This window comes from Triticum urartu, chromosome 1A (assembly GCF_056163025.1).
Source record: "Triticum urartu cultivar PI428250 chromosome 1A, HENAU_Tu73, whole genome shotgun sequence".
Lineage (NCBI taxonomy): Eukaryota > Viridiplantae > Streptophyta > Magnoliopsida > Poales > Poaceae > Triticum > Triticum urartu.
The window spans coordinates 549659482-549680846 of record NC_141873.1 but is presented as its reverse complement, the minus strand read 5'-3'; the positions used below and the strand labels follow the sequence as shown (position 1 = coordinate 549680846).

The following is a 21365-nucleotide window of genomic DNA, read 5'->3' as shown; positions in this document are numbered from 1 at the left end:
TATCGGTCCGCATGCACTCTAGCACTAATGACACATTAATACTCCCTCTGTCCCAAAATATAAAAGCGTTTTTTTTTACATTAGTGTAGTTTCAAAAACGCTCCTATATTATGGGACGGAGGGAGTAGTTTTTATCTAATCTATTGTTTGCATGTACGCGGTGCAAGGAAGGGATGAACCAGTGACATCACCGGCGCAAAATAGATTGATACTACTACATAAAACATACATAGTCATGCGTTACTTCTGTTACTCTATTTCATGTGGTCGATCGTTTTGATCATGTCACCCAGGCCCTCCCACAATGCCGCAACGTTGCCGTAAGAGATAAACTGTTTTCAGTTCTGGTCATGTCGTCGATCGTTCTACTGATGCCAAAAATGATCTTGACCAGTTCTTGGGAGGAACCTCACATCGCCTTCGTCGAGAAGCAGCAAGCGGTGAACAAGGAGAAGCAGCAGCCAGAGCCTAAAGGGGAGCCTAAGAAGCAGCAGCCGCAGCGTCAGGAGTCGTTCAAGGCGACGGAGGAGCAGAAAGGGAAGGCGCCCATCGTGGAGGTGCCGCCCCACGTGAGGACAAGGAGGAGAAGGCGACCATGGCGGCGAGGCCGGTGGTGCCGCGGGTCGTCACGCAGCTGACGCACGAGGAGAAAGAGGAGGACTGGCTGGCCATGACAGGCACCAAGCTGTCGCGGTTCCCACACAGGCGCCCCGAGATAGTCCAGAAGCAAGTCAACGTATGCATGCATGCCCAAAGCTTTTTTTATTAATTTTTCCTTTGATTCATGCATTGGTTTTGGTATCACTGACACGATATGTTCATGTGCGCAGAACATCTGCCCAGGGGACTGGCTCTGGCATGCCAACAGGACCAGGTACAAAGTCAAGGAGATGAAGTCTGAGAAGGTACTGACTGGCTTGCCCACTGCTATTTGCACTTCACTTTGTCACCATGATTTTATTATTCTTGATCATTATATACTTGATTGTGATTCACCTCGTTAGGATTATAATTATATTTAAATGATTAGTTATTTAGATCCAACTGTGTATGTTATTTCTAAATTTTGCATTTAGATTTCTAGAGATTTTTTTAGCGGAATTAGTGCCCATGATAGTTCCTGCTCGATGCTCGTGAGCGTAAAAAACAAGCAGCCTTAGGTTGCGCTCAAATTTGGCCACCCCAGTTCGCAGGTGGCGAGCGAATTGCAAAAAGAAATGTGACTCCCGAACTCGCGATGCTTACCAGCAGTGCTAGCCAGCCGAGCTAGGGACTGAGTATGGCTGATATGGAGCACTATATATAAAAGTACTTTGTATTGGAGACAGTTAATTTTCCTAGTACCGTCTTGGGCCATAATCGTAGCCAAACCCATTGAACGTTTTGCTTTCAGCGTTTATGGCTTTCAGTTTCCCTCTTTTCGCGAGGTAGTGACTTGGCATGTAGCCAAAATGGATGATCATCTTTTTGAGCTTTGTGTTATTTTGTAGCGCGTGGGAAGCCTGAAGGGCATGGCGATGGATGACTCCGACTACGACTGAGTTCGAAGAGGAGCTCGGGCGTGACTCCAACAACAGCACAACAGGAGAAAAGATATTCTGGTGTTGCCGGTGAGGAGAAGCGTTAGAAAAATAGGTAGCAAGAGAAAGAGAGGTTGAAGATAGTGATCATGGATGGGCAATCCATGAGTTTGAGTCAAATCAAACAATCGGAAAATAACTTATGAGGTTGATTTTGTGCTACCCGATAATGGTTTAGAAATGTTGCATCTCTGCTACCAATTGCCACCGTGCATCTCAAGTTTCTATTTTGGAGGAACTATTTGTTGCTTTGCTTCTCGAGTTTCTGTTTTCAATAACTATTTGTTGCTTCGCGTTGACAAAAGCACCAAGGGATCAGCTATTGATGTTATGTCTGCCCTACTCAATATAAATTTTCTGTTGACTTAGCGACTGCTTTAACTAGGGCTAGTGCTAGTTAGTCGATATCAGTTTCGTTAAATTTCACGAGGCCCTAAACATGCGGATGCGGGAGTGGTGTAAGTTGGGGAAAAGGGCCCTTCTCTAAATATGCTCTAATCCGCTCGGTGTTAACTTTAGTTTAGATCAGCCTCCCATTTAGGGGTATTCTTTCGGACTCTTCAGCCAACCGTTTGAAGCTGGGGCTACCGAGGGCCTATCAGATTTTGGACCTACCAGATAAGTATGTTAGACACTCAAATATCAAATTTGGGACACAATCCCCCTAACCTTTTTCTAAGGTATAGTTCACCCCCTAACCTAATTTAACCATAAGCTTTTTGTCTAGTTCTCCTGACCAGGGTTTTCGACCGGTTCTGCCAGCCTATTTCGCTGATTATTACTGACCATTTGCGATGTTGAGATTGGCTAAGTTCAAGTCGAATCTTGCGATCCGATGATCTCGACATACCCTTCTCTGGAACTCCATCTCCTCAATAGCGAGAGAGCTCCGTTATCATGGCGACTATGGCGTTGAGGCATTGGTCTCTGTGGAAAATCTGAACATGCAACTGGTGAAGTTTGATGGGGAACACATCGCTTAAAGGTTTCTTTGTGGCAGAAGCGTTTACTTACTCATGGAGGGCATGATGGGTGATGGCTTTGCTACTGCTAATGCTAATGCAGACATGAGACATAGCGGTCTTAGTAGAAGAAAAAAGGCGTATCCTAAATTACTTAAATCTCGAGCCCCAATTCAAGTTAAATCGTGAACCATGGCTATCACCCGGGAACATGACGAGTTGCATTTGCATCAAATCCTAAACCATGTTGTTCATCTATAGGGAGCCACCACGGCCTCGCCTTCCCGAGATGGACACAAATGCAATACAAACTTAAAAGTACCTAAAAATGGAGCAGGAGTCATACTGCCGTCAAAGGCCGAGATCCAACACGCCTCCATGGCCTTAATGCCACAAGAGACAAAGCAGATTGGCGCCGGCGGGAGGCAGGAAATCCCTAGACACCCGAGGAGTCACTCATGGAGGAGTTGGAAATTGTTTCGTTGAATCAGAGTCGCATAATCTAATATATCAGTTCTTTTTAATTTGTACATCGAAACTTGGGCCATCCAAGTAAGAATTTAACAAGAAAAATTGGACATAATTTCTAGGCTAGCCTTTCCACTTTGCAAGAGATAAAATTGTTCTACCGTACCAGACCGTGTTAGGAAGTTATGTTTGTAGCCCTAAAGAATAATGACCCATTAAGTACTCATGGAAAAAGCGGTAATACATTGTAGGTTAAATTGTCTGGATTACTTAATTGTTTGATACTAGCTATTCCACACGCTTGTTTATTCGGTATTTTCCAGAGCAACCAAATCCTGTTAGCAAAGTGGGAAACTATTTTCTGGAAAAACTAGAGGTGCCATTGTTTGTATCTCCTAAAGCTGGCTAGTTTTCTTGTATTGTTTTGCCTTTGCTTACAAATGAACATTTTGGTAGGCATTTGGATGGATCTGTTCAGTTAAGAGGTTGTTGTGCTTTTGCCATATTCTCTACTAAGTCATTAAATTAATCCTTACTTGTAGTATCATACAATAATTGTATGACATATTCATAACAGAAAGGGTGATCCTTTGGTAGCTTAGAAAGCGAAGCTTTCATGCACTTCAGTAGAAAAAAAAGAAACTTTTTATTGGAGCACGCGAAATGCCCCAAATATATGCTAGTTTCCGAATATATGCACTTCAATAAGAGTATCATTTAGTGAAGTGGAAGGCATTTTTACTTCTATATGAAAAGAGTGACAAGAGTATATTACTCTCTTCGTCCCATAGTATAAGAGCATTTACACTAGCGTAGTGTAAAAAAATGCTCTTATATTATGGGACGGAGGAAGTAAATCGTAACACCTGCCATTTTATGTCACAAAAAGAAAATCAATTTTCTAATTTATAGGCATGATACCGATACCTATATTCGAACCTATACAGAAGTGGAAGGCATATATATCCATTTTAGATGTAGTAAGAACGATGGTACTTTTAGCATAAAAATCAATCTTAATGGCTACCAACATTAGAGATGCTATTACATGTTTGCCTTTTTGGCTGGAAGCACATGTATAGATAGATGAGCATTTGTTTTTTGCAGGTATATAGATAGATAAGCATGCATTAATTAGTCTAAAACCAACGGCGCTTATCCACCCAGTGCGACGTCAAGTGTTGAACTGTTGATGGGTCACGTGAGCCCGGGGATCGTCACGCTCACGCCTCAGGAGAAGCATTGTGTTGGTGCGCATTAGCCGAGGCCCTAGCTAGCAGCATTCCATTAATCACATATCTGCAGAGACTAGGGAGCACGAGGACAAGGCGGAGAGTGGGAGAGAAAGAGTGTGTGTGTGGTGATCGGAGTGAAACGGCAGCCAAGGAAACAAGGAGGAGGCTGAAACGCTGCTCCGATGCGAGGGTCCTCCTCAGTCGCGTCTTCGCCCAGCCCCGCCCAAACGGACGTGAATAGCATGACGAGGTAATCAAAATCCCCTTCTTGCCGCCGCAATTTTGCTCATGGAGTTCTTCCGGTGCGGCGTTCTGGGTTGTTCTTTCCTTCCTGCCGTGTTGTGGGTTTTGTTCTGTTCTAGGACTTCTGATCGTTGGTCTGTCTCTGCGGAGGCGAAGGATCTTGGCGGAAGATTCATTCTCTCGCCCGATTGTTTCTATGTTGTCGCTGCAGACAGTTCTGTGTGCTCTTTTGTGCGGATTTTCATCGAACAGATCTTCGGATGCTCGGGGTTCGCACTTCAGTTTTGCAGTTTGTAAACAAGTTTCTTTTCCTTGTATACTGATTTTGGTTTCCAAATCCTGGCCTCGCGTTTTCTTGCTCGGGGAACAAGTTTTTTTTGCTGTTCGTTTCGTGCTGCATCCAAATATTGGATAGTTCATTTGATTTTGTTTCGTGTGCAGGTCCCAGAGAATCAACCCGGATTCCCTCGCTGATGGCGGCAGCAGCGGCGCAAGCAAGAACCCAGCGGCGCCGGCGCCGGCCCCCAAACCGAGCAAGGAGGAGCGCGCCCCGGACGTCGTCGTCGACATCTCACGCCTCGCGCCCTACTTCCCCCGCACCTCGCTGGAGAATCGTCCGGCGTCCTCATCCGCTGCCCTCCTGAGCCACCTTCGCTACAACGTCGCCATGGACACGTCCCACTCCCAGGGACCCAACCTCGGTAGTGGCGGTGGCAGCGGCATCGCCTTGTCGGACTATCCCTTGCCGCTCCAGTGGTGGGGCCACGGGAAGCGCTCGCGCAGCCGTCGCCAGGCGCCGGTGCCCGAACCCGAGCTGACGCGCGCCGAGGTGCGCCGTTGGAAATCCCTCAAGTACAGGAGCCGCAAGGCGGCGAAGGCGCAGGCGCGAGCGGCGATGGCGCCGCCGCGCGCCCGCGGTCCCAACCTCAGAGCATCCCCATCGCCTCCTCCTCGCGCCGGCACCCTCTGGCTCCACGGGTACGACGCACGCCCCTCCCGTTGGCTATACTATCTGTTTTGTCGCCGTTCTATCTGGTTCGTGTTGCATGCAGTTCTATCTTTCTTTACAGCATCACTCTATTGCACTTTTCTAGACTCATCCAACACCATGTTTTGTTTCCATGCTAGCACTGGCATCCATCACATTAATCATCCATGCATCACATTAAACAATAACATTAATAGTTTTCGTTGTCCTTGTTTGTGTCTACTCAGGATAGCCAGATACATGTACACTAACCCGCAAAAAAAAGATAGATACATGTACACATACATATATGATCTTCACTGCTATCTACTGGGGGCATGCATGCTAGATACTTACAAATATATTGTTCGGTTGCTAGTAACCCACAAAGAGGGGAAGTAGGTTTTTTTTATGTTCATTTCATGCTGTATCCAAATGTTTCACTTGGTTCTGTTGTGATCCAATAGCTCGCTAACATCGTCTCTCGAACGTTTGTTTGATTTTGTTTTCTGTGCAGGTACCCGGGAATCAACTCGGATTCCCTCCCTCTCGCTGATGACGGCAGTGGCAGCGTGATCCTTAGGCCAGTGGCACCGATGGCGGGCCCCACACAGAGCAAGGTCGAGCGCACCCCGCTCGTACTCGCTGACACCTCATGCCTCGTGCCGTACTTTCCCCGCACCTCGCTGGAGCACCACATGATACGTGGGCGCATGACATCCTCATCCGCTGCCGTCGCGAGCCACCATCCCTACAATATCAACATGCACACATATCAGGGACCCAACGTTGGTTGTGGCGGCGCCAGCGACATTGCCCGCACCTCACTTGAGCAGCACATATTGTGGGGTCATGCTCCGCACCCGCCTCAACCGGCGTACTCACCAATTGCGCCCATGAGCCACCATCTCTTGAACAACGCCATGCACACCTCCCCGGGATCCAACTTCAGTGGCGGTGGCGGCAACAACATCGCCTCACCGAATGCCCATGTGCCGCTTCGGTGGGACCAAAGGAAGCGCCCGCGTAGCCGCCGCGCGGCGCCTGGACCCACTCCCGCGCCTAAACCGGAGTTGACCCCCGCCAAGGCGCAGACGCAGGCGGTGAAGCCGATGGTGTCGTCAGGCGCTCGCGAGCCCAACCTCATCACCAACATGTCGCTCCCTCCTCGCGCTCTCACCCTTTCTCTCCGCAGGTACGCAAATCCCTCCGCCTCGCTATGTTGTCCATACCCATCATCACTATTGGCATGTTTGTGGCAGTTCCCTACTCGTTTGTGTCGCATGCAGTTGTATCTTTCTTTACAACATCACTTTGTTATACTTTTTTGGACTCATCAAGCACATTAAAATGGAGCCCGCGTGAGAGAGAGAGAGAGAGAAAGAGAGAGAGAGTCACTCAGTTACAATTTTTTGGACTCATCCAGCACATTGAGCATGTTTTGTTTTCATGCTAGTAGCACTTAATCCATCACATTAAAGCATCAACCCATCATAGAGGTATCTCGCAACGAAAAAAAGCATTAGTGACCCATTCACACCAATGCCATTAATAGTTACCATTGTTTGTGTGTACGCGGTGCTGGACGGATGAACCGGTGACATCATTGCTAAATTACTACTCTACTAAGGAAAGATAGATACACACACACAAATATGATCCTTGTAACCATCTTATATATTTACTGGCTGGGCAGTCTACCCTTTCAACACAACCAACGCGTAGTAATTGATGGATTGAATGAAGAGAAACATTTTCTAGCTGGTCGTGTGGTACTTGTTGCGTCATAGTACTATTTGTTGCTAACATGATGACAATGATGAGCAGCTCCGCGGAGGAGCTTCACAACACCATTGGCGAGCAACAGCCAACGTTGAAGGAGAAGAAGGTGATGCCGCCGCCGAGCGCCCTTGGTCCCATCCTCTCGACCATCTCTCCTCATGCTGCCACCCTCTCGCTCCACAGGTACGCACTCCCCGCCCAATAAGCGCATACTGTACTCGACATTCTCTGTAGACGCAGGCAGCACCCATGGGTCATGGACGACAGCGTCGCGTCTATTCTTCATTTGTTTGTGTTGTGTCGTCTCGGTCGGGTTTGAGCCGCTGGTCCATGGATCGGGTTAGGTCCGGCCTAGTTTTTTTTTCTATTATTATGGGTTCACGTCCGCTCTGGTCTATTTTTTTTTGTTTTGTTTTGAGGGGTAAAGCATTTATTCAATCAAAGGAAATCAAACAAAGTCTGAAATCTCATCTGCTACAGCCTGCAGAATACAGCCCGGTGGCACCTCAAGCCATTCTTTATTCATACGAATGCTAACCCTTTCCTTTGCTAACCTATGCGCCACTTCATTAGCCGATCTACGCACCCAGCTCACCTTAAACTCTTGCCGAGTCTGTACGTAGTAGCTGCTTGATCTCCTCCACCAACGGACCTACAGCCGACAGGTTCTTGCCCTTATCATTGATCATCGCCACCACTCCCTTGCTGTCCAGCTCAAGATGGATCCTCTCTACGTTTTGCTGCATTGCCAGTTTGACTGCTTACCTGCTTGCCAAAACCTCAAGCATCTCCGGGTCGGAAGTGCTTGGGAGGAACGAGCACGCTCCTCCTCTATATGCACCACTCCTCCTCCACCGTAAACCTGCAGTTTTGAGGTTGCCCCGTCCGCGTTCACCATGATCCAGCCAGCATCGGGTGGCTTCCATCTCTCCATGGTCCTGGCTGTTCTTTGGTGAACCTCAGTCGTCCACTGCCTCATATGATCATGAACCCGCTCCGCCACAGCTTTCGCGTCCGCAATTCTCTTCCCATCGCGATCGCGTGCCTCATTCCGAGCAAGCCACAGCCCGTAGAGGCCCTGCACCATTGTCTCACGTTCAGCGTCACTAGCACCGGCGGACCACTCCTGCAGCCACTGTGAAACGGCGGTGCGGGAACCATTTAACTCCGGCGGTGTGACTACAGGCGCAGCCTTCTCCTGTCGGAGCACTTTCCAGAACTGTTTCGAGTGTGGACTGCCCCAAAAGCGGTGAAAAATAGATTCCTCTCTCCCACGGGCAGCACAAAATACTCCGCCTTTGATCTGCCTCCGGTGAAGCTCTGGTCTCCTTTGTTTTCTTTGTGTTATTATGGGTTCATTCAAGCTCGGTCCGATCTAGTTAAGAGGGTGCTTGGATCCAAGGACTTATTTTAGTCTGACTAAAAATAGTTTTTTTAAGAGGCTAAAGTTCCAAGCACCTCTGACTAAAGAGGGGCTTAAACTAGTCTTGAGACTACCCCTACTAAAATGTGGATTAGTCCTCTCTCTCCTCATTTAACTTCTCTCCTTTAACACATGCGAGTTCTGGATTGGAGAGTTTGTAGGATAATAAATGCTCATTAACTTGATTTTAGTCTCTTTAGTATTTGGATCCAAGCATGGATGAGGCTAACAAGTTTTAGTCCCACTACTTTTAGTCATGAAACTAAAATGTATCCAAGCACCCTCTAAGGCTGTCGGCATAGGGGGTCACTTTGTTGGTGCTCCATATTTAGGACCTGTGGTTCATTTATTTACTCATTTATGTCTCAGTTTTTTTTTCTCATTTATACACCTTCTGTAGCCTTCCCATTTACAACATGCTAGCAGTACCAATGTCACATTAAGGATCATAATAGTATGTCCGGCAACAAATGAAAACTCAAGAAATATATCCATCCATCACCCCGCTGGGCTCGTCCCGGATCCACTCCAGATTCCTGGGTAGAAAATCATCACCTCCTCCATTTTTTTACAACAAACATGACATGCCAATGTACTAATTAATTTACCAATAGCAGAATACAATTTGATCCATATTTTTCTCAAACAAGTCTTAATTTTGCATTTAAAAAGGCTACATACCTTGAAAAGTTCAAAGAAGACAATCTGCATGTGTTCATTCTTCCAAATTTGACCCAAAAAAATGAGATGTACTGACTCAAAAAAATGAGAACCATTTATTAATTGTTTGACCCAAACTGAAAAAATTCGGTAGTACTCCCTCCGTTCCTAAATACTTGACTTTCTAAAGATTTCAAAAAGTGACTAGATACGAAGCAAAATGAGTGAATCTACACTCTAAAATATGTCTATATACATCCGTATGTGGTAGTTCATTTGCAATCTCTAAAAAGACAAATATTTAGGAACGGAGGAAGTAATTAGTAACATTCCTGCAAATTACAGCTCAAGATGCCACATAGATTAAAAATCTGACCCAGACTGAAACTGTTCAGTAACAAGCAGTAACATTCCTGGACAGCAGTACTACATTACGATTTACACAGGAGCACAACAAACCTAAACTCGTAATGAGCAGTTCTATCAGGTAGCAGCACGACGAGCAATCAGTAAGAGTAGACAAAAATTGGTAAACGAGCAGAAATCTCATCAAAGGATGGCTCAAGCTTAGCCACCGCCCTCGTCCTTGGCATCTGTCTCGCAAGCTCAGCCACATCGTGACCACAACTGCCGCCGCTCTCTGTCGTGTGTCCGCATGGTAGAAGCTTGGCAAAACAAGTCTCCTTCTCAGTCCTCACCACCGGACACCTTTTCCATCTCTACTCCATGTGACTCACCATCCATGCAGAACTCCAGGAGCCCATTCTACTATGCCACACCGATGCTTGCATCCATGATCAGCCTCTCCTTCCAAATATTGATGTGTGCCTTGAGCCCCTGGTTAAGAAAAGCCAGACCGCCAGTTTCTTCCAGCGACGGCGGCCTCCACAATGGAAACAGCTCCCGAGAAGTCAAAGTCAGGATCATGATGGCGTTCAGATGCACTCATTCTTCCACACACGAGCGAGATCCTCATTTTTCCACTTCTTCTCCGCATCCCTCTCCAACCTTTCACCATGGATCTCGCCGGAGCAGCCGCAGTCGGCGTGCGGCAACCCAGCAGCCGTCGACCCGCTGCACCTGCGTCGTCTTGCAGCATCTGTGTCTTCCGTCATTGTGGTCTATGTTGCCGAGCATCATTGGCGCAGTAGGCCGCTGTTGTGGTCGATGTTGCCGAGCACGTTGGTACAGCGCTCCGGCGTTGCAGGTGAACGGATCTCGCCGGCCTATAGGGATGCTTCCGTGCAGCGCGCACGGTGTCGCGCCCTTGCAGATCTTGTCGGGGACGGCAGAGTTGCTGTGCAACACGCGGCGCTGCGACCGGCGGGGAGGAGTTGCAATACAATGTTCATGGTGTTGTAGCCGTCTCATCGGCGGCACGATGGAGCTGGAATGCAACAAATGGTGCTATGACCGGTGGACCTCGCAGGTGAGGGGGTGTGGTTACTCCAGTGCAACGTTCATTGTGTTGGGACTGTCTTCCTTGGCAGTGCGGCGGAGCTGCAGTGCACTATGTGGTGCTGTGACTGGCGGACCTCACTGGTTGCGGGAAGCTGTAGTGTAGCGTCATGGCGCGGTGCTTGTCTAGCACATCTGCTCATCCCGTGATGGCCATGCGTCGGCTTCTAGGACAACCGTCGACAGCCCTCCCTCGCGTGCCTGCACGACTTAGTGGGCAAGACTGTCTCGGCCCTGCCTCCCACGCCCTATGGTCAAAGGGTGCATCCTAGGCCATGGTGGGGGCTGGTTTCACTCAGCTACTGCACGACACTCTCAATGCTTCACCAATGGTGGGCCTGCTTCTCTGATGCCACAAGCTCTTATGTGGCGCATGGTACGCCACAATGTGGGAAGCTATTATGCGCTTACCACTCACACATATGGATGACCCTACTACACCTACTCCGCTCCTGGGAACACCGCCGCCACTAGTGGCCTCTGCATCACCACTGATGGTTGAGTCCATGTCGGATCTCATGCACGAGCATGGGAACCCAGCCCCTAGACCCCACAATGTTGAGACCCCATCGGCCACGTTGTTCGTCATCCGACACTAGCCTCCGCTACTTCTCACTCCTCATTGCTATAGGCCGAGGCATCGACTTTGCAGCCCGACGTTGTGTCACTTCTTTGCAACAACGCTTGCCTCCAGTCCAAGATCAGGTCCACCCTAGTGGCGTGATTGCCAAGAAGATCCCGTACTGGCATATGGAGATTATCGTCGAGGGCGAGGATGTTACTCAGCTTCTATCTCCAAGTTTGATAGACTGTTCCAAGGGAAGCTTTCGTTGGTCACCGTCAGCGCGCTCCATGCATGGGCTCTTTAGGCAGGACTGCGACCTGGCTACCACGATGGAGGATGTTCTGATCCTGCAACGGGGAGAGGAGAGCCTCGACTAGTAAATGCAGGAATCGATCAAAACCATGATTGTGGTCTAACTTTGTGTACAAGTTGTTGCTTGAGTTCTTTTAGTCCCAGATTCTAGCAAGCCTTTTGTTGTCTGTCTTTAGGGGAGGGCATTCTCCTGAACCTTGTTGTTCCTCTTTGTAGCATAATGTTGTGGTTAGAGATGGTCCGAACTTGTTTGTAGTCCATTGTTTCTTAAAGTGCAAGTGTTCCTTTGTGTGCTATGCTTGATTACCCTTTCTTACCAATGTTAGAAACACCCTTAGCATCATTAGTTGTAATCTCATGGGGCTAAACTATCATGATAGAATATCAATTTTCCTTGAGATGATTGTGACCTCCTCTCATAAACTCGTGCACATTCAAGAACCCAAGTTGGGAACGACTTATGCTGCTACTATCATTTATTTTGGCGACGTCAGGCTGAGGAACTTTCCAGTCACACCGGCCCTTGGTACTTGGGGTGGTATTTTGTTTTTCTAGAACAACGACATGCTCGATGCTTCTGGCATCACCAGCGAGGTGTTCCATCTATCAGCTATGATAGAGATCAAGCTGACTACGACCTATGGACCCATGACCTATCTTCGGAAAGATGGTTCTTTTGCGGAGCTCCTCGTCCACAAACTTTGTCTTGGTGTCATGTGGTTAGTAACAAGTGAATTTAACCAAATTTATAGAGCCTGATGCAAAAACAGGAGGCACACTAATATTATGCTCGTCACTCGCTTATGCGGTACTCTTGATCCATGCGAGCTTAAAGAGATCCACCTGCAGAATAGGAAGTTCACTTGGTGTAATGAGCGGCGGGATCCGACCCTATCCAAGCCGGATAGCTATTTCCGCAACAACTATTGGGATCTTCATTTTGAAAATCATGTGCTCGCTGCCTCCTCATCCGCCCTATCTGATCATCGTCCCTTGTTTCTTGCTAGTGACATGGTCTGAAGTAGCTGCGTGCATTCAAGTTCGAGAACTTTTGGGTCAAGCTTCTGGTTTTTGGAATTTTGTTGTGGAGGCTTGGGGGAAGCCCTCGCCACACAAGGAGCCGTCTAGGGTGCTCTTTGACAAATTAAATTGCACCAACATCCATCTTCGGTGATGGAGCAATGATGTTTTCTCTACCTCAAGATTCAGTTGTACATGGCGCTTGAGGTCATCCTTAGATTCTATACAGACATAGATTCCCTACCGATTTCACTAGAGGAGAGTGATTTGAGATAAAGGATAACGTGGAGGGTCGTCGATCTAACGAGTCTGGAAAGATCATTTAAAACCTTAAGGAGGGTGATGCAAATACAAAAAATTTACCTCTGCATCAATGCTTGAAGGCACAATAACTTCATCGACAAGATTCGGCAGGGAGCCGGCTAGCTTACTTTCGACAATGATAAAGCAAGGGTGGTGCAAGACCATTTCTCCACCATGTCGCATAAAGCATAGGGGTGTCAAAGAGACTTTAATTGGGAAATTCTATATTTCTCTACGACCTCTCTGGCATCGGAGACCCTTTCACAGAGAAGGAAATGATTGACGTCATTGCACAAATGCCTGAGGATAAGTCTCCATCTCCAGATCGCTTTGTCGGGGCTTTTTCCAAGGCTTGTTGTGCTACAATTAAGCATGGCATCATGGCTATGATCAATAAATTTTCCAGACTCATTATTGAGCACATTAAGCGGCTTAATTCGGCCAACATTGCGATCCTTCCAAAGAAGAATGGTGATGAATGCATCGCTGACTTTACGCGGATTAACCTTATTCACATGGAGTACTAATGGATGTTAATATCGCCTCATACATGATGAAGATGCTAATTGAAACACTCCTTCATATCTATGGTGAATTATTTTGTACTAGCCTTTATTAATCATGCTTACCAGTGACGAACTTGTGTTGTTACCTTGTTGAAGGTGTTGTCTACTTGTTGTGGTGCTGGTCTCGGCAACCATGATGCAAATCATGTCTGGTCCATCTTTGATAGGATGTGGCGACGACAAGCGAGGACGTTTATCCCTTCTTGAAGGCGTTGTTGTGCAAGAAGTTGATTTAGTCCTAGGTGTTTTTTTCACAACCTATAATGTTTCGGCCCAAGATGCATTTGTTCAGTACTCTGCTTGACAATTAATATAAATGGTTTTGTGCATCACAATGATACAGAGGCCGACGGTCTCCACCATACTTGTTGAACAAAGGTATCACTTTTGTTGAAAAAATCCTTTTGAGAAGTCATGTGCCACATGTTCCCTATATAGATGGTTTCATGTCACTTGTTGTTGGGAGATACATGGTACAAGGAGCACCGTGCTAAATATAATAGTCGCACCAACACATATCACATTAATGAGGGTCAGAAATATGGCTTCGTGCACGTGAAGGATGAGCCTTTTATTGCTTGGAGGAAAGAACACCTTGAGAAGATAAAAGATCACAAAGAAGCAGAAAAGAAGAAGGTCAAAGCTATTGAAATTCTATGGTCTCTGATCAATCTACAAGTTAAATATCTCTGAAGGGACTTACTCAAAACCAAGGCCAGTTTCGTCTCAAGGTCTAGAGGATGATACGATCATACATGTTTATGATATTCTTAGCGTTATTCCAGTCTGTGATTATAAAGCGCCAATGTACACATTGTGCATAAGTCGTAGCCATGCATCTACTTTGTATGGGTTGGACATGGGTAATAATGTATTTGTCCAGGACTGGACAAAAATAACTTCAATTGGGAGCAAGAAGAACCCAGGTATGGATGCATGTGGGCGGGCTGAGGAGAAGAGAAGTCCATGCTTCTATTTTATCATTTCAAAGCCACCATATCAATCATATGAGTAAAAGGAAACAACAACTTAGTTATAATTTAAGAGTTGGAGATGACAAAATAGAGATTAGTTTCCTACTTTGAAGAAGAGATGGTCGAATTATTTACGGGAAATGGTAGAAAGTGAAAGGTGTATGACAAAAACAAAGAGATTGGCTTCCTACTTTGAAGAAGATATGGCCGGATTATTTAAGGGCCGCGGTATAAAGAGAAAGGTGCATGAACTTGCTATTTTTATTCGTTCCAATCAAGGAGAGATTTGGCTGAGAGTGTAAGTGCATCTAGTGCCACCCCTAGTTGGTTTTGGAGTATTGACGACAAACCTAGTTGAGGGACTAATGTGTTTGTGAGAATTGCAGGAAAACACAGGTAGAAGTCCCTCATTGATTCGGTTTCACTACCAGAGATGACCCCTAAAAATGTACGAAGACATTGAAGACAATGCTGGTTTATGAAGATATTCATATTGAAGACGATGACATGAGAAGACTCCCTATGAAGCTTTTGGAACTCGAAGACCTAGATCCTTCGTAGTTTTATTTCATTCATGTTGTGTCATAGGAACCACCGTACTGTTAAGTGGGGTCGAAGAGAACCAGTCAGAATGACTGAAGTGATGCCAAATTCAAATCCTATGTCTTCGAGTGAAGCCTATGAGAGAAAATCTTGTCCAGAGTCAGACAAGTCAGCTTTACTTGTAGCCCAAGTAAAGTTGCCGTGTGAGTTCGAAATCCGACCGTTGGTACACGTGTCAGTTCCTTAGTGACCCAGGGTCATTTCGGACAGATCAGGTCGGGTTGCCAAGTGGCTATAAATAGTCCACCCCCCACAACCTTAAATGGTTGGCTGCTCAGATTTCAGTGCACGGCTTTTGTCGTTTGAGAGCAACCCACCTCGAAGCCTTTGAAAGAAAAATTCCCAGTGAGGAGAAAAGCCCTAACCACCCAGAGCCAGAGTAAATTGGGCATCACTTAAGTCTTCGTGTCTGTGTGATTTGAAGACTTATTACACTTGAGGACTGTGCATCCTCCAGACGATTAGGCGTCGCGTTCTGAGCATCCAAGAGAAATTGTGGATTGCCAGTGAACGAAGTCTGTGAAGGTTTGGGAGTCTACCTTGAAGACTTACCAGAGTGATTGGGCGAGGTCTGTGTGACCTTAGCTCAAGGAGAAAACGGTGAGGACTGGGTGTCTTGGACTAAGTGTCCTTGACTGGGTGTCCAGGACTGTGTGTCCTTCGGTTTAAATACCTAGCCGCTCCAACCTGACGTACAGTTGTCACAGCAACTGGAATTGGTCCAACAAATCATTGTCTTCAACGTGTCACTGGTTTCATCTTCACTTCCCTTCATTTACAGTTATTCATTGTGAAGCCATTGCATGCTTGCTTTATCTTTTGTCTTCACAACATGAATGTATGATCTGTTCGGCTTCATAACTTCTTCCTACCTGATCCTTATTACACTGAAGCTGTTTGTCATTGCGCTTTCACTCTATTGAATACATGACCATGGCTGCCCTAGTGTAATCTAACTTCCGCTGCATAGTAATAGGCATAATCTTCACTGTTTGTCTTCATAACTCTCACGTTTTGAAGACTTTCATAAAAATCGCCTATTCACCCCCCCTCTAGTCGATATAACGCACTTTCAATTGGTATCAGAGCTTGGTGCTCCCTTGTTCTGTGTGATTCGGTTTAACCACCTGGAGTTTTAGCTATGTCGACTGCAGGGATAATCAAAGTCTCCGCTGCTTGTCCCGTCTTCGATGGAACTGAATATCCCTACTGGAAGAATAAGATGCGCATGCATCTTGAAGCCATTGACGTCGACCTATGGTATGTCGTCGAAAACGGCGTTCCCAAAGCTGGAGAAGGTGTCACTGCTGCTGATGTCAAGAAGTTCGTTCAACTGGACTCTACTGCCAAGAATATCATCTGTGGTCATCTGACCAAAGGACAGTATGGCCGTGTGAGTGCCTTGAAGACATCCAAACTGGTCTGGGATTGGCTCTCCAAAGTTAATGAAGGCATATCAACCCAGAGAGATCAAAGAATCAGTGTCCTTCGCAATCTCTTCAACCGCTTCAAACGAAATGACAATGAGAATGTCCAGCACACCTTTGATCGGCTCACTGACATCACAAATGAGCTTCAAGCCCTCGGCGCCACTGAGATCACCAAACATGAAATCGTCAAGACGCTGCTGAGATCACTTGATAGTTCGTTTGACATCCTGGCCCTGATGATTCAAGAACGTCCTGATTTCAAGACACTCGATCCGTCTGACATACTTGAGAGGCTCAACACACATGAGTTTCAGCTTTCTGAGAAAAGAGATATCTACGGTCCAAACTATGGGCGAACTCGTGCCTTGAAGGCAAAAGCTGTCTCCTCATCTGAAGAAGAATCTGACTGCAGTTCTGATGATCCTGAAGACATTGGAAGAGAACTTGCAATGCTAGTGAAGAAGTTCCAAAAATTCACTAAGAAGAAAGGCTTCAGGAAATCCTCACGATCAAGCTCAAGGAATGATGAAGCTTCTGCTCATGACTACAAGAAGAAAACATGTCACAAGTGCAAGAAAACTGGACACTTCATCTCTGAGTGTCCACAGTGGGAAAATGAGAACAGAAGGAAGAAGAAGAGCAAGGAATATGATTCTGACGACAAGAAGAAGAAGAAATACTCAAAGTCTTCTTCCAAAACTTCATCAAAGTCTTCATCACACAAGAAGAGCTCATCTGGCAAGGCACGTGCGTTTGTTGGAAAGGAGATGGATTCAGAGGAGGAGTCCGCATCTGAGGAGGCAGAGGTGGAGTCTGAGGAGGAGTCTGATTCTGGCATTGCGAGTCTGGCTACAGCATACGTCGCCAAGTCCATCTTCAATACTGAAGACAATGACTGCATCACCGACACCGACGCAAATGACAAGAATGACTCCACTCCTACCTACTGCTTCATGGCACGTGGTGCCAAGGTAAACACACGCACTACTCGCTATGAAACATCAAGTGACGATGACTCTGAATGTGATTCAAAACCTAGCTACAAAACACTTGCTAAAATTGCAACTGAACAACAAAAAGCTATGGAACATATTCAAAAATTGTTAGACAGAAGCGATGATCTGTTGGGTGCTGAAATGACTCGATCTGAATCCTTAATTGAAGACATAAAAAACCTTCACGTTAAGTATCAGGAACTTGAAGATCGTTATGATACTCTCTCAACAACTCATGAAAAGCTTTCCTATGATTATCTTCAAAGGAAGCAAGAACTTGAGAAATTGAGGGTGGCTCATGAAGATCTTCAAAAGGAAAACGAGTCACTTCGCGCTGAACAGATCAGTCCCGCTCAGGAAGGATTTGAACCACCATGTCTTAAATGCATTGAGCGTGATAATGCTGCTTCTGTTGCTGAATGTTCCACTGCTACTACCGTTTCAATATCTTCAACTGTTGACGTGGTAACTAACCCCTCTGCTGCGGATACCACTGCTATTGCTGATGAGAATGCTAGGTTGAAGACATTGCTTGAAACAGGGATGTACAAAAGTCTGAAAGGGCATCAGACATTATGTGATGTCCTTAAGAAGCAGATTCTGAACCGAAACCCTAGGAAAGAGGGTGTTGGGTTCGTGAGGAAAATTAATGCAGATGGGTCTTACTGGAAACCTGAGCAGTACCCCAAAACCACATGGGTTGCTGCAAAGGAATCCTCAGCAGATCCATCCAATCTGTCTGGCTTCACTTGTGCTAACCCAATTATCATTGATGAATCCTTTGATGCAAACTATAAACTGTTTAAGAATCAGAATGATAAAGTGTTTGCCAGGTACATTGGTACTAACTGTAGGAATGGACCGCCTATGAAGAAGATCTAGGTTCCGAAAACATGTCTGGAAAATCTTCCTGTGAATGTCTTCATGACACCTCACTTGAAGAAGACAAACCTCAGACCAAAGGCTTCATATGGTCCAAATGCTTCATACAAACAGGGGACTCACCTGAGTCGCACTAACAAAAATGTTTTGCAGGGGAACCATACTCAGGCATATGAATATGAGAGTGGTTCATCGAACCGTCATGTTCATATGACCAAAAATTATTCTGCTTATTCCTATGAGTATTATTGTCCACCTGCTAGACTGTTTGCTAAGGTTTCAAAGCCAAAATTCTCAGATGCTGCACTTAGACTTATAGCTTCTAAGCCACCCTTGAAGATGTGGGTGGTTAAGAAAGCTTAACTCTCCTTTGCAGGGAAAGGTCTCCAGCACAAAAACAAAATCTTCTGATGCTATTGCTGGGGACCATAAAAATCTTGTGGGGCGCAAGATAAAATGCCCAAATGGCATCATTATGTACTTCGTTCCTGAATCGCATGCTACTCTCCCCATTAGTCCTAATCTGGATCTAAGTTTTCATAACCCACTGGTTCGTCAAATGTTTATGCTTCACAACACTCTTCATGAAGCCTATCCCCCTAAATGCACTGTAGGGTACGATACCAGCGACTTCAAAGTCTTCAGAATGGATTATTGACAGTGGGTGTACAAATCACATGACTGGAAGAAGAAGCCTTCTTATGGACTCAACTTTACGTCCATCCAACAAGAGCCACATTACATTCGCTGACACTGGTAAAAGTAAGGTATTGGGTCTAGGTAGAGTTGCAATCTCAAAGGATCAACACATGGATAAAGTCATGCTTGTTGAATCCCTTGGCTTCAACTTAATGTCTGTCTCAATGCTTTGCGATTTGAATATGATTGTAATGTTTGGCAAATATCGCTGCCTGGTGCTAATGGAATCTGACAAATCTCTAGTGTTTGAAGGGTATAGGAAAGGTGATTTGTATGTGGTAGATTTCTCAGCAGGACCACAACTTGCAGTATGTCTTCTTGCAAAAGCTTCAGAATGCTGGCTTTGGCATCGAAGGCTTGGGCATGCTGGCATGAGGAACCTCCACACCCTTGCGAAGAAAAAGCACGTCATAGGCATCGAGGGCGTCAAGTTTAAGAAAGATCACTTATGCGGTGCTTGTGAAGCAGGGAAGATGACAAGGGCAAAACATCCTTCGAAGACAATCATGACTACTACACAACCCTTCGAACTGCTTCACATGGATCTTTTCGGTCCCACTCACTACTCAACTTTTACTACTTCTGCATGCCTCTATGGCTTCGTAATTGTTGATGATTACTCTAGATATACTTGGGTACACATAATCCTTTACAAGACTGAAGTGCAGGATGTCTTCAGACGCTTCGCAAATCGAGCTATGAACAATTTTGGCGCCAAGATAAAACACATCAGAAGTGACAATGGCACCGAATTCAAGAATACTGGCCTTCATACATATCTGGACACCTTGGGCATCACACATGAATTCTCAGCTCCATACACGCCACAGCAGAATGGCGTCGTCGAACGCAAGAACAGAACACTCATTGAGATGGCCAGAACAATGCTAGATGAATACAAGACTCCAAGAAAATTCTGGACTGAAGCCATTAATACTGCATGCCATACAATCAATCGTGTTTATCTTCACAAGCTCCTGAACAAGACATCCTATGAACTCCTAACTGGCAAGAAGCCAAATGTCAGTTATTTCAGAGTATTTGGCGCAAAATGCTGGATCAAGGACCCACACCACACCTCAAAGTTTGCTCCAAAGGCACATGAAGGCTTCATGCTTGGATATGGAAAGGATTCGCACTCCTACAGAGTCTTCAATCTCTTCCACTACAAAGTGGTTGAAACAGTGGATGTGCGATTTGATGAAACCAATGGATCACAAAGAGAGCAATTGCCAAATGTGCTAGATGAAGTTCCATCAAATGAATCAATCAAGCTTATGGGAACTGGAGAAATTGTACCTTCTGAAGCTCAACCTGAAGAAGAACTTATCATCTCAGCCCCTGATCCACATGTAGACAATGCTCAGACTGAAGATGTACCTTCAAATGATCACATAGATCAGCAAGAGCAAAGTCTTCGCACCACACACCCTCGTGTTGCAAATGAAGTACAAATTGACAAAATACTGGACAGCATCAATGCACCTGGTCCACTCACTCGTTCAAGGGCAACTCAGCTAACAAACTTCTGTGGGCATTTCGCATTCGTCTCAATATCAGAACCCAAGAAAGTTGAAGAAGCCTTCATGGAACCTGAATGGATTCAAGCTATGCAAGAAGAGCTTCAACAGTTTGAGCTGAATAATGTATGGGAACTGGTTAAGCGCCCTGATCCACGGAAGCACAACATAATAGGCACCAAATGGATATACCGCAACAAGCAAGATGAGCATGGTCAAGTTGTCAGAAACAAAGCTCGTCTAGTTGCTCAAGGATATACTCAAGTGGAGGGGATTGACTTCGATGAAACATTTGCTCCTGTGGCTAGGCTTGAAGCCATACGCATACTACTGGCCTATGCAAATCATCATAACATACTTCTCTATCAGATGGATGTGAAAAGTGCCTTTCTCAATGGCAAGATTGAAGAAGAAGTGTATGTTGCACAACCACCTGACTTTGAAAATCCAAAACATCCTGATATGGTATACAAGCTCAACAAGGCACTGTATGGCCTCAAACAAGCCCCTAGGGCCTGGTATGATACACTCAAGTACTTTCTGAAAAGCAAAGGCTTCATACCTGGTTCCCTGGATCCCACTCTTTTCACGAAGACATATGATGGTGAACTGTTTGTGTGCCAAATATATGTGGATGACATTATCTTCGGCTGCACCAATCAGAAGTATAGTGAAGAGTTTGGATACATGATGCAAGAGCAATATCAGATGTCCATGA

The 21365-nt window shown here is 45.8% G+C and overlaps 1 protein-coding gene across 2 annotated transcripts in view; it reads left to right on the top strand.

Moving 5' to 3' along the window:
- The first annotated feature begins 4166 nt into the window (after nt 1-4166).
- LOC125538634 (uncharacterized) overlaps nt 4167-21365 on the top strand; it is a 31557-nt gene continuing 14358 nt past the window's right edge. Inside the window, exons 1-5 of one of the 2 annotated variants that reach the window (XM_087530915.1) lie at nt 4167-4495; nt 4930-5466; nt 5973-6650; nt 7283-7420; nt 13641-13959. In XM_087530915.1, coding sequence (XP_087387041.1) covers nt 4428-4495; nt 4930-5466; nt 5973-6650; nt 7283-7420; nt 13641-13848 — 1629 coding nt within the window. In that variant the 5' untranslated portion in view covers nt 4167-4427 and the 3' untranslated portion in view covers nt 13849-13959. Of the gene's footprint in view, nt 4496-4929; nt 5467-5972; nt 6651-7282; nt 7421-13640; nt 13960-21365 lie in introns of those variants that run through there. The other variant, XM_048701897.2, reaches the window with a different exon arrangement.